At 42.7% G+C, this 13,534-nt stretch overlaps 1 protein-coding gene across 1 annotated transcript; it reads right to left on the minus strand.

Annotated features, from left to right (window-relative positions):
• Positions 1–1,468: 1,468 nt before the first annotated feature.
• HKDC1 (hexokinase domain containing 1) lies at positions 1,469–13,304 on the minus strand. Its single transcript, XM_010184507.1, has 16 exons — positions 13,158–13,304; positions 12,947–13,066; positions 12,054–12,149; positions 10,632–10,731; positions 9,811–9,994; positions 9,085–9,240; positions 8,050–8,283; positions 7,534–7,838; positions 7,089–7,237; positions 6,881–7,000; positions 5,975–6,070; positions 5,784–5,883; positions 4,598–4,781; positions 3,748–3,903; positions 2,753–2,986; positions 1,469–2,106 (listed from the first exon to the last, which is right to left on the minus strand). The coding sequence occupies exons 2-16, from the start codon at positions 13,028–13,030 to the stop codon at positions 1,962–1,964; spliced, it is 2,343 nt and encodes a 780-aa protein (XP_010182809.1). The 5' UTR covers positions 13,031–13,066; positions 13,158–13,304; the 3' UTR covers positions 1,469–1,961.
• Between the last annotated feature and the right edge of the window lie 230 nt (positions 13,305–13,534).

The following is a 13,534-nucleotide window of genomic DNA, read 5'->3' on the forward strand; positions in this document are numbered from 1 at the left end:
CCCCAAGACCTGACTTTTTTTCTTTTATACCCAGCCCCTCAAATTTAGCCTGTTCATCACCAGGAGAAAACATCCGTTCCAAATAACTCTGCCCGCACTACATAGCAAGCTCTGGTTTCTGTAGCTCTGTGGATTCTGAAATATAAAGGAAAAGTAAAATATTAAGTTTCTTGACAAAAGGAGGAAAATATTAAATGTAATATGAGTTCATAACTTGTCTCTTCCCGGATGCTCAGTGTAGTAAGCTCAGCACTGTGAGGAATTCCTTCAGAAGTGAAAATTATTTTCCAGTACTATTTTTTACCCATCCAGCAACTCTGACACAAACACAGAACTGTTGACATGTTTCTTTTAAAACCTACAAAACAGGAAGGGTCTGTAGCTTCAAGTTTTGAATTTGCCATTGCTAAATTTAAACCCGTCAGCCTTGCTACAGATAACGACATAAACCCGACCGCTTATCCCCCTGCACGATAGTTACTTTTGACCTAGCTAGGCTTACAGCACATTTCTTGGCCCCACTTTCTGCTGCCAGCCTGAAAGGAAACAAATACCCAAGAAGAGAGGATTAAAGGAGATACAGGAATCCTTGAGAACAGAGAATAGCAGGGTACAGATCTGCTGCTTCTCTGTGCCATATTATTGTATCAGTTTATTCTGAGTTGGGGAAATCAGGTGAAGACTTGGTCACAGAAGGGCACAGGTGATTTTCCTGTTGTTTGCATACCTTTGGGTATGGTACTGCCAACTAAAATATTGCTTTATCAGTCTTGAGGACAAGGCAAATTTGGCTGCAATCTGACAGGCCCTATCCACAAGCACCTGCAGTGCTGCTGAGCACTGTTGCAGACAGGTTTAAAGAAAGATCCCACTTGCCTGCATGTTCTTCCCACAAGCCAGAAGAGGCACTAGACAGAGAAGCAAAGGGTCACAGCACCACAGATTTATTTACAACAGACTACAGACAGGCAGAGCAGCAGGTAACAGAAAATTAAAAACAAGGACAAACTTCCTTCTACAAAATGGAAACCATCCTCCCATGGACAGGCAAGGAGATAACTGAGGGAAAACAAATAAGAGAATTCAGAAATTTATGTGATTTTTTTTTTCCCTCTCTCTCTACACAGATATTTTGGCAGCCTAAAGATGAACAGATTTGATACTCTCTAGGTAGCCCTGACATAGAAACAGCAGACCCCATAGCTGCTTCTACATCCTCTCTTTCCCCCAGCATCTAAAGAATCAGCCACAGTAAGAATCCATCCAGCATTGACTTAGGTTTATACGCACTCAAATGCACGGATACATTTTGATACAAATGGTTATTTTGTGGAATCATATTTCTTTCCTTTACATTCATCTATTAAACATGCCTCCTGTCCTCAGAGAAGTTTTACAATAGAACACATTTGCAACCATTGTAGCAGTGGTGGGAGAGGCACCACTGACCAAAGCTCATTAATTTAAGTTACTTGCAGATTTATTGCAAAACCTGTGAAGCATTGAACAAACATGTTCACTAGACAAGTGCAACATCAGGATCTCACTATGACTTGAGCTAGGCCAAGTCAAAACTAGAACACAAAAAAAATGATAAGAAACTGGTAATAAATTCAGTTGTGATGCAGTAGCTTAATTAAGTCACTGTAAAGAGACACATTTGGGGTTGGATTTGTTTGTTTGTTTCGTTTTCATTTTCCCATGTGCAACATAGATGCATTGGAGGAAGTACAGAACTGAGTAGATTGCAGTACGCCAAGACATAATGCCAGTGTGAAGCAGGAACAGTGGATCCAAGTTATCAGAGGACAAAAATCCACAATTCTGGTTAGTCAAAAACCAGCTGCTCACTGGGAACAGGTACCTGTGTACTGGTGTCTGGCAAAGCTACCTTGAATCACCACTCAGCAAATCTCTAGTGCACACATCTGGCAGTGCTGAAAGGACTTAACCTCTCATTTTTACTTCTGTCCAACATTATGCAATCTTTTTGCTACTGCAGTAATGAGGGCAGCTCCCTTCCCACTTCCATCTTCAGACAGCATGAAAGTCACATCACACCGAGGTGCCAGTTCCTTCACCGTTTCCCGCAGGAGCCTAGAAAAACTGAAAGGGAGAGAACAGAACATTTTAGCAGCCACTTTCTGGTCCAAGATCTTTATATTTATCTATTAGCAAGGAATCATAACCTCAGCCAATCTCTTCCACTGGTTCTCCACAGCATCCCTCTCTGATTGTCTCATTCATGAATAGGAGGAAAAACAAGTTTCTGTACACAATCAGATTTTAATTTCTATTTCTTCACTTTAATTTTGTTTAGCATCATGCCAGACAACCTCTTGCCTCCAGAATCATGGCGGAGGCTCTCTTTTCCCAACTGAAAAGCTAATGCATCTAACTCTTTCACACAAAATTCTTTTCTCACAAAATGATGACTCAACGCCAAAAACTCAATACGGCTTTCCATCTGGGACACCCAGATACTGCAGAAATCCCCCAAAACACTGGAAAACAATTATTAAAAGAGTAAGTTTGCTTAACACCCCAAAGAAAAGAGCCTCTCAGTGGTAAGCGGACTTTGCAACTTTTGTTCTCTTGGATAGGCCAGGGAAATGACAGGATGCAGGGAAACATGCTAGATCTTTACTGCCTCTCATTTTTTATCAGTTTGGCAAAAAGTTGATACAGCTCAGTACGTTTTCACAGCAGAAATAAGTGAACAGCAAAAGGAAAGCAGTACCAAGGTACTCACTGTGGATGGAGCTTGTACAAAGTCCCATCTACTCCAACGGTGATTTGCAAGTGCTCCACACCTCGGTTTTCTCTCTTCTTCTCTACAATAGCTGCCAGTCCTGCCCCACAGAGCTGGGCGGCTCTCTTCGAAACAACTCCACACACCTCTTTCACAATGATGCTGTCTTCGCACGTGCTGTCCAGGCCGAGCTGCTGCAGAATTCGCCGGACTTGGAGAAGGGCGAGCCGGTCGCTGAGCAGAGGGAAACACACGCAGCAGCAAGGCATTAGGGGAAGCTTCAGCAAGCATGCAAAATAAAGTCTTACACCTGAGACTGCTATGATTCAAAGGAAATGGGACACTTTCTCCAGCTCTAACATTCTTTAGTTGTTTTAAGGCAGATTCCAGTCTGAATTTAGATTGAAAACTTACTCCTGGCATACCCTTTGCTGCGATAGACTGTATTTGCAGAAGGCACAAACAACAGTTATTCACCTAACTCCCAAAGCCATGAGGCATCTGAGCCACATCAGCCACTTGACTCCTATTTTTGATCTCAAAGCTGATACACTACTTTCCAAGGTTTTCAAAAGTAGAAATGGTTTCAAATAGCCTGCAAGACCACTGCAATCACGCAGAGATGTGTAAGGTAAGCACATACTCATGGGGTATTCATATATCATTAACTTTTTACGTAAGTACTCTTCTAAATCCTACAAGAAACACTATAAGTACAATCCTGCTTGATGGTTAAGGCATTCAAGATAACACAGCTGTGTGGACAGCAAATGGTAATTCATATAATTACAGTATAATTCTGGAACTCCTCCAGTTCCCTGTTTTTGGCTTTTTTTCTGGGGCTGGGGTGGGGGCAGTGGTGTGCAAATAAGAAAACTATAACTGACTTCTTGAATGAAAGGTCTCCAACCACTTGCAGGAGATTTTTTTCTAGATGGTTTCTAGGTCCCAGTAGACCTTGAGGATTCAAACCACATAAAAGCTAACAACTTTACCTCTCAATTTGAGATAGGAATTTTGTTTCAAATATGCCTCTTTTCCTGAGTGATTCTGAAATCTGTCCTCTGAACAGCAGTCCTTGTTTGGTTAAGTCAATCAAAATTTGCCGTACTATTTCACCTAGGTACATTCCACTGGTCATTTTTTCATACCTGTTATGTTTTAAAAGAAAAACATATGCTTTTAAAGAGATAGCAAGTTAGCTCTGTTTATCATGAGTGTTACATACATGCCCTATCAACTCCCGAAAAAGCAGCAAAAGCTCGCAGAGCAATATTGAACTCCATCTTTCAACCATTAAAAAATCTGTTGCAGTGACTTCAAGTGCAAACATTAATTCAAACATCCTTACCTGTGTTCAAAGGTAACAGAACTAGAGAAGAAAAACTTACAATATTAAACAGAAGATAGTATTAAAGTCAGAGTCCACACTGAAGCAAAACATTTCCTTGTTCCCCCATGCGCTCACCGGTGAGTCACATATAACCAATGCCGTCTTCACCAAAGGAAGAACAGTTCCGTTTATCCTCTTGCACAAGTTGCATTTTACCTTTGAAAGAACACTTCAAGGGAAGGAACACAGCAAGACCAACACTCTGCAGGGAAATCTTAAGAGCTGCACTGTTTGGTAACTGCCCTTAGGTGAAAACATTGCTGTGGTGATAGAAACTATGCAGGTCTTTGGTTTTTTTCTGGATAGCTGCATTACTTACCATGCAACAAATGAAATAGGGTTTTAAAATTTCCTTTCTGATTATTCATTCATTAAGCACATTTTAAAAAGAAGCCAGTGTGTCTTGAAGACAGACTTCCTCAGGCTCTTAGCATCAGTATCATCACATTTACCTCTGTTTCCCTGGGTTTAGTGAGCCTTCATCCACTTCTTTATCATACTTTGTTCTGATGTTGTCAATGCAGCCGTTGTCACCAAATCCTCCCCATTCTGTATTAATGCACATTTTCCCTTCATTCCCTTCCACTATTTCTATGTTTTTCATGTCCTCCATGTAGCACACATTGCTGCCTGTTCCTAGGAGGAAAGAAATGACAAGGCTTCAGCCAGAAAAGTGAAGTAGCAGCTGGAACACATGGAAGATGATTGCAGCAAACGTCTTTAAAACTTTCTTCTCCATATCCCAAATTTCAAAGATCACTCCATATCTTACAGAAGCAAGTGCTAGCCAGTAATGCTAAGAGTGCTGTAATTTATCACAACAGAATGTCACCAAGTAAAATGTGCCCCATGCAGAAAATTCCTAGCGTAGAGGAACGAAGGCTGTTACAGCTCAGAAATGGCTTGGGAGCTGTTGCCAAGCACTGATCAGTCATTGCTGCCATTCTCGTTGCAATGCACCAAAAACCGATTTGCAAGACAGCGTGCTCCCAAAAGCAAACCCTGTCAAAAGCCTAGCAACCGGTCAAGCAGCTACCAAGTCTGAAATTATTTGGTGAACAGGGCCTCATCACTTGCAATGTGGGTTATATTAACTAATGCAAGGACCAGGTCTCCAAGCAAAATGAGATAGCCGGTGCACTTAGCCAACCAGAAGAATCTATTTTCTAACTGGCGCTTCAGATGTTACATGTTTAGATGTACTCCTGGCTGAAAACTTGGAGAGAACTACTGAGGAATCACCTAGGAAGTACAGAAAGAATCCATTCACTTGTTAAAAAATTATTTTCTTGTCCAAAGGCCTATGACCGGGCTACACAGTAAATATCAATATACTTGTCAAAACAAGGATTCATGCTCTATCTACCTTTCCCGTATTCTTTTACCATGTACACATTTGTTAGGCACCATCAGAGATATGATCAAAAGTCCAACAGATTCAGGATCCTATCTGCTACAGGCGCTATTACGTTTTCTTTTGAGTACCATACAAATCTGCCAAGAACCCCAAGTGACTAGTAACACTGTATATCAAACTAAAATAAAAGATGTTGTTTTACAAATTCTAAAATAGGATGCAAAGCCTACCACCTGCATGCATGTCTTCTTCTTATAGTGGTCACTTCAGTGTCACTGTACCTGCGATAAGGCCAATCTCACAGTTTGGATCCTCATATCCGCACGTCATCATTGTCCCAACAGTGTCATTCACCACTGCTACAATGTCCAAGTCAAACTCCTAAAACACAAGTCACAATCAGTCGGGGGGTCCTGGAGGAAGATGGAGCGTGCACTAAATACACCAGAAACAGCAGAAAATAATAGCTCACATTTCTTCTCCTGATGGCCTCTCTCAGCATATCGACAACATCTTCCCCTTCACAGTCTGTTGCCTTGAAACCTTTTGTCCATCCTACAAGCGTTCCCTGAAACAGAAGAGGAAGAAAACCATAAAAGTGAAGATAGGAAGAAGTCTGGAAGTTCCAAGCATCAGTTTTTACTTGTCTCCATCCCCCTCCAAGCCATTTATTTTAAATAATGTATTTCCCTGGACAAGTTACTGTGAGGATCTAGTGCAGAGTGTATGCGCCTGTATTTTTGTTACTCAGCTGCTGGTAGTAGTGACTCCAAATTTACTCCACTGTCAACTCAGTGCCTCCTAAGGCTCTTTTCTCACTTGAAAAACCTTCCCATCTCACTTTCTTCTGTACACATAGCCACTGCATTATCTGGGTAGGAAAGACCGCAAAAAATGCTTTTGCTGTAAATAATTAAACATTAATGAACAACTACTGTTAATTTTTGGCTTGTTTACTGAAGGACACCTGGTATGATCCTACTACTCATGGTAACATTTCTGTTCTGTTCTGTTTTGTTTTCAGACAGAAGTTTTCCAGATTACATGAATCAGCCTTCCACTTTGTAACTGGTACTGGACTATCTGTCCAAGTAAGAAAAACATAGGGCAACTGGGGGAAAAAAAACCCCACAACTAATTTGAACAGTAGAGTAACAAGATCCCCATAAAACAGGTGGAATATTCTCTCCAAAGACTAATTTGCACATATACCTATCTATCTTGTCAGCCTTATAAAATCCTACATGGAAGAAAACATTACAAGAATAGCTTTTTGCTTGCAATCTCCAAGCCAACACATCACCCTTACACAAAATGATGTCATTTACGAAGCAGATGCACAGCTGCCATTTGACCCATTCTGTGTTGCAGTTCTTACCTTGTCAATGCTGGCTTGCTTGCATGGGAAGGAGAAGGTGAAGCCCAGAGGCAGTCGAGCACCTTTAATCCCCATATACTCCAGAAAGTCTGCTATGCACTGGACAATATGGTCAAAGAGCTGGAAGGAAAGAAAAAGCATATAAATCTCACAGGAATTGCATGCAATGGGTCTTGGTTGAATCAGTTAAATGTGCATTAGAGATTACCTCTTCCCCCGTTCCTTGCATGATCTCCAAAGGAATGGCAAAGATTTTGTTATACATTTGCACTGATCTTCTTCTCCCACTTTTGATTTTGACCAGCAGAACCCTGAAATTTGTCCCACCAAGATCAAGGGCAAGGAACTTTCCTTTCTCTGTAAGAGAAGAAAGGTATTTCATTTTGGTGTTTCGTGCAGCATGTTATCCAGTCAGAATGGCATACTCTGCCACGCATTCCCAGGCAGCGTCATCTGTGCCAATGATGGCACACTGCTCCCTATGGCATTTATCCCATCAGTCTGCTAGGATGGGGCTGAAGGGCCAGCCAGATAACAATGCAGGAAGCACCAGTTTGACAACAGAAATCAACCAGGCATTTGCCAGAATAACTGGCTCTGGAAAACAGACAACTTTCCTGTACCACCCCTAGGTGACCAGGGAATGACTTCACCTGTTCCATCTGGTGTCCCACAGACATATGTGGGTAACATCTTCACTGAGGCACTGGCCTGTGTCTCTCGCTTCAGCCCGTATTCCAGCTCGGTCCTCATTTTGTTCTTTACTTCTCTGAGGGTCTCCAGGGACAGCAGAAATGGTGCAAGAGCAGCATCAATTTGCTTGCGCTGAGCAGCCAGCCTGTATGCAACTGCTGTGACCATAGCAGCCCCCTTTCCGCTGCCACTCACAGAGAGGAGGAACCGAACATCACAGTTTGGGACCAGCCTTCTCACCACCTTGTGCAGACGTTTGGCGTATCTACAGGAACAAAGACTTTCTTTAGACTCTCACAGGCATTTCATGCATGGTTTACTTCATATACACTGATTGTCTGCACTCCACCAAATCTCACCCCAACCCTGCAGCAAACCAGAATTTCTCTGAAAAGCCACACACACATATGCAGATGGAGACTCTCTGCAACATCAACACATGGCCAGCAATTACCAAATCCTCATTAGCTACTTACTGGGGGTGGGTTTTATAGAGTCCCCCATCGATCCCAACAGTGGTTCGCATTCTCAAGAGCTTTTTGTTCTCTCTCAGTCGGGTCAGTATGGCTGCTAAGGCAGCAGCACAGAGGTTGGCTGAGCGGAAGGAAACGATGGTGCAGACATGCTGAACAGCAATGCAGTCTTCTTCAGAGGGAAACAGGTTCAGCTCTGTAAGGATCTCTTTTGTGTTGCTCAGACCTTCCTTATATCTGCCCCAAAACAAAAGAATACATCATTTAATGTAAGGCAACACATAATATCATCTAATATTAATAATAACTTCTAATATTAAGGCAACAGAAAAATCAATATCTGCACATTGGCTCAGAAAGAAATGAGAAGACTATGGCATAACCTATCAGGCAGCATCATAATTGGTTCTCATAAACCTGTAATGTCTTTCCTGCACTATTCCCAAAAATATCTGGCGGAGAGGCCAGACTTTTAAGAGGCTGCTTCCTGGGGTTCAGTTTTTGGTGAGACATAGCAATTAGCTAGCCAAGAAGAGAACAAGAAAAAATATTTAGTCCATGGAAGGAGGGCACAGGAATAGATGTACAGCTTCACTCAGTACCAAAGGAAATTATTTCTGGAGTAACAGTAAGGACCAGGATTCCTCTTCAAAACACCAGAATCTGTCAGTTTTCATGCAGACATCCATTAGCTGATCCAGAGTCTGTACTACATCTCCACAACCCCAGTATTCCCACATCCCAGAAGCTGAAAACTGCAGCAATCATCCCAAGTACTCAGGTCTCCAAAGAAGCTGTTTAAACAACCTGCATCTGTGATGGTTAACAATACATTTGCTACTGTGGTACTTTGCTAAAATGTTATCTTCCACCAGTTCTTATAGAAAGATCAACTTTTCTCCTAGGCAAAAGCAAAATCAAGTTGAATAGCTTGGGACTGTTCCCAGTACTCACAGATTATAATTACTTATTAATTATCATTGTTGTGCTTGTGAAAGACTAACAGCCACTCTCAAAGAGCATACTGCAGGTTCTTACTTTTCCATTGCAGACACGTGTTTCATTTCGATCTTGCCCTTAGTAAGCAGAGCTGTTGACACTTTCCCATTGAAGAGCAGACCTTCCTTTGTCATTTTTAAGAGAATGAGTCTTACAAGTTCCCCCAAGTACAGGCTGCTGATCATCTTCTCAAACCTGGAATGGGGCACAGGAAGGATCACAGAGATTCACCAGGTAGCCAGAGCTATGAAAAGTTCAAGTTTGAGCACCTCATGTATTTATGCAGGCTAATCACATTTAAACATGTACAAAAGGGGTTTGGGAGCTAAATTGTAGATGGGATGTCATTCTGAGGTTCTGGGATCCAGCAACAGCTCCTCAAGATAAGGGAGTGATTAAATAGAATTTTCAAAAGACTCGTGAGCAGCTCAGCCAGTAGAAGCAGCTTTGATGAACCAGGCTTTAAACACACCCTTTGTTTACCTCCCGCCTTCTTTATCCCTTCACAGCATCACACCAGAGCAACTGCTTATTTTTAACAACACATTATCAACTGCAGCAGCAATCCCTTGGCCTGTGAGGCAGGGAGGTGTGAAACGTACCCCCCCTTCCCAGAAGGGAAAGGTCTGGATAGGACAAGACCAGGATTAAGTCAACTCGGGTTCACTCAACCTGATTCCTGTTCCAAAGGGGCTTCTGGCATACGCTGGAAACGCACTCATAGAACTTAGCCTGCCAAGGCAAATCAGCCAGAGAATCACTTACAACTGTTTTCCAGGATTGAGAGATCCCAGGTCAAGCTCCCGATCAAATTCTGTGCGGAGATCGTCCAGAGCACCATCATCTCCAAAGGCACCCCACTCTGTGTTAATGCACATCCTTCCTTCATCACCTTCCACCAGATCGATGTGCCTCATTTCCTCCATGTAGCATGCGTTGGTACCAGTGCCTGTGTGTGTTGAAGTCAGTGTGGATAAATTACCCATTTATCCCAGGTTTGTTTTTTGTTTGTTTTAAGTCCACATGTTTGGGAATAAGTCAATACGTTGTCTTTGGAAGAAAATGTAGATACATAACCTCGGGGTACAAGATGCTAATATCAAGACACCTACACTTGTTAAATAATAATTTCACAGTGAATGAAAGCATAAATTAATCTAAGGCTTGACTTGTTTAAAACCAGTTTTTTCTTTTTCAAATGTACTTCTGTGCGCCTTAAAAAAGCCACCACAGCACACAAAGTAGAGACACTGTGGAAAGTGTAGCTGATGCTAACTAACGGACGTGAGAGGAATTCAGCTTTCTCTGGACAGACAGACAGTAATTTTCTATAGAGTCAGCAGAAAAGTTTAGTATGCTGGTCACAACTGAACCCAGACAAAATGGAGACTGTGGTATTTGATGGCAATGTGATCAGCATAAAAACAGATGCTTTACAGAAGGCAGCCAGGCTTGAAAATCTGACTACTGTTTTTTCCATTTTCTTCCTGCTCTTTCACGTACTGGGACGCTCCCTTCTAGTCCAGGTTTGTTAGGATTAAACAAATGAGGGGGAAAAAACCTACTTAACAAACAGAAAAAATTACCAATTATGAGTCCAACTTCACAGCGCTGGTCATCATATCCACAAGTCATCATGGTTCCCACAGTGTCATTGACCAGTGCCAAAACATCGACATCTATGTCCTGACAGCATAAAGATGGGTAATTAACAAAAAAAAGCTTAGAAAGCCTCCTGTGTGTTAAAGCAACAGTATGCAAGCAAGGAGACACACTCCAGGGCCGCACTTCGAAGCCTTGGTTCAGGATGCTCTTCAGCCGAAAGATGCACTGCTTCCTTTTATAACACCATCCACACTACTGTAAAGTAATGAACATCTCTGAATTCTCAAGTGCTTGGCCAGCCAGGATCTCTGGTTGCACAATTTGTCTCTCCCCAGTACAACCCCATCTGCCAGCAAAGCAATGTCTTAGTGGTCTGAGTTTTGTGACACACCAGCACTCATGTATCTGTTCTTACGCACTGCATTCTGGTAGCTTGCTCATCCTAATTTGCTGGGATAACACCCTACCCTCTGAGCAGATCCCACTAAACGAGATAGAAACTGTAAATACATAAATGCAGCTATTCAACACCAGGCTGTGCACCAATACCACACCCAAGTAAAAAGCCTTTCCATCAGAGTTGTGCAATTTTTCTTTCACACTAAGCTAACTTGATAAAGTATAATCAAAGTTATCAAAGTATTCTTGTAACCTAGATGCCGAGGCCAGCAGAGGGACAGACGTCATCAAGGAAGTCTCAGATCCTTTGTTCTTGCTAACTACAGCAAGACTGATGCAGAGGAAGAAGTGAACCAAAATCAAGAGAAACGAGAAAACAGAGGAATTCCCTCTTTACTACAAAGATGTCAAGATAAGGAAAGAATGGAAAGACGCTTTGTATTTCTTAGATTATGTTACCAATAGCACTGAACATGAAAAACAAGGCTTACCGATATATTAAAAACATAATATTATTCAAACATATCCCCTAGTTCAAGGGCAGATTTAATCATGTCTTACTGTTGACTTTAATTACCATCCCACAGATTGAAGTGGACGAGCAAGCCCTGGAGCAGTTACATGTGCCAATTAGAGATGATAGCTTACCCTTCCCAACCATCATCCCACAAGCCAGGCTGCAAAACACAGTGTGCATCCACATCTTACCAAAGAGGTTCACAGCAGAGTCCCTTCAGCTCAGATAGCCAGGTTTATCAGTGTGCAGTTGTCATCACTGTTAGACTGACCTGGGGCAGCCTGAGTTGCAGCTGCATGTTCCCTTCCATGGCTTGAGCTCCAAGGAAAAGACAGATCTACCAGATATACAGCCGCGTTGGACATTTGTTACTGGCTGTCCTTGAAGGATGTCTGGCAACTCCCAAAACAACCCACAGACCAAGAGCTGATCTCCTAGGAGGACAACCTGGGGCCACCTAGGTTCACCTTGCAAGTAAAAAACTTGCCTTATGCTTCTGGAGAGCCTTGCGCAGAGAGCTGACCACGTCTGTGTCCTGAACTCCTCGGACTTTGAAGTGTTTTGTCCAGCCAAGAAGAAACCCCTGAAAAGTAACAGTCCAGTGATCCAAAAGCACCAACTTTAGCATACAAACCTGCCACAAAGACAGCCAAGACTGAAGTCTGTGGAGAAGGCCACTATGTCTGTTCACACATTAAAATGAGGGTCAAAATAAGTCACCGCAGAACACCTCACCTTGGGGTGCCTCTCAGTACAAACACAACTAAACAGGTACAGTAATAAAGTCTCAGTCCTGCAAATGCATGTCCCTGTGCTTTGTTTAAAGCATGTGTGGCTTTACTGATGCTTATCACAAACTAATAGCATTAAGCACAAAGTATTTCCAGGACTGGGACACAAAGCACAGATCCCTGGAAATAAGAGAGGCTAGAATAAGAGGCCACAAAATAACTGCACCAGACCTTTGTTTCCCCATGTGGTCTCTCAAACAGCTCAGCTACAGGTCTTTCCTATTTAGAACCAAGTGTAAAAAAGAAACTGAATGAGAGTGATTAAAAAAGAAACATGCTTCAGGACACAAAATTATGTGTTTTACAGTCTAACAGTCTTCATATGAGGGCATGGTGTTACTATGGAATTGGGTACTGGTTAAGTAAAAGAATAGCTTTAGCTTAAAGATTGTGTTGCCTTGAGATCAGAAATGAGTGTTTGAATGGTAGTCAAGTTTAGTTAAATCCTAATGGTCATCCATGCCTTCTTCAGAGAGCTATGAAAACAGGAGCCCACAAAAAGGCCACAGGGTAACACTCCCATGCAATAGTTTCTCCAGGTTCTGCTAGGAGCTAGGCTCGCCAATAATTATTCTTTTTTTTATCTTACCTCTTCCAATTTGGTCTGTTTGCATGGAAAAGAAAATGTAAAGCCAAGAGGTAACTTCTTATGCTTCAGGTTTTTGGTCTCCATGAAGTCCAACAGACAGTCAGCAATGTAATCAAAGAGCTACACGAGAAAGGAGAGGACAGGGTCAGGCTGTGTCCGGCAGGCATGCGCTCAAGCACAGCACTACCACAGAAGACCCTGTGTGCCCTACCTCGGCTCCGTTCCCCTGTATGATCTCCTTGGGTGTGGGGTAAAACTTGCTCTCCAGCTGGCTGCTCTGCTTCCCGTCATCAGACACCTTCACCTTGTGGGCACGAAACTGGGAGCCACCCAGGTCAACGGCAAGGAAGTCACCCTTCTCTGCAACACAAGTGGGTAACCGTCACCAGGGATGGCTGAGAAGCATGGCCCAAGTGCCATGCTGAAGGCTAGAGCCCAGGGCTCCTGCCTCACCACAGCCATAGACTCTCCTGCTCTTCATGGCAAGTCCTTATCCTATGGGCCTGGAAGCACCGCCAGGGAGGCTGAGAGCTCACAGCCCTAAGCATTGCAGTTATCTTGTGGCAACAAGAGTATCACGTCCCTCCT

This window comes from Mesitornis unicolor, unplaced genomic scaffold, assembly GCF_000695765.1.
Source record: "Mesitornis unicolor isolate BGI_N332 unplaced genomic scaffold, ASM69576v1 scaffold2775, whole genome shotgun sequence".
Lineage (NCBI taxonomy): Eukaryota > Metazoa > Chordata > Aves > Mesitornithiformes > Mesitornithidae > Mesitornis > Mesitornis unicolor.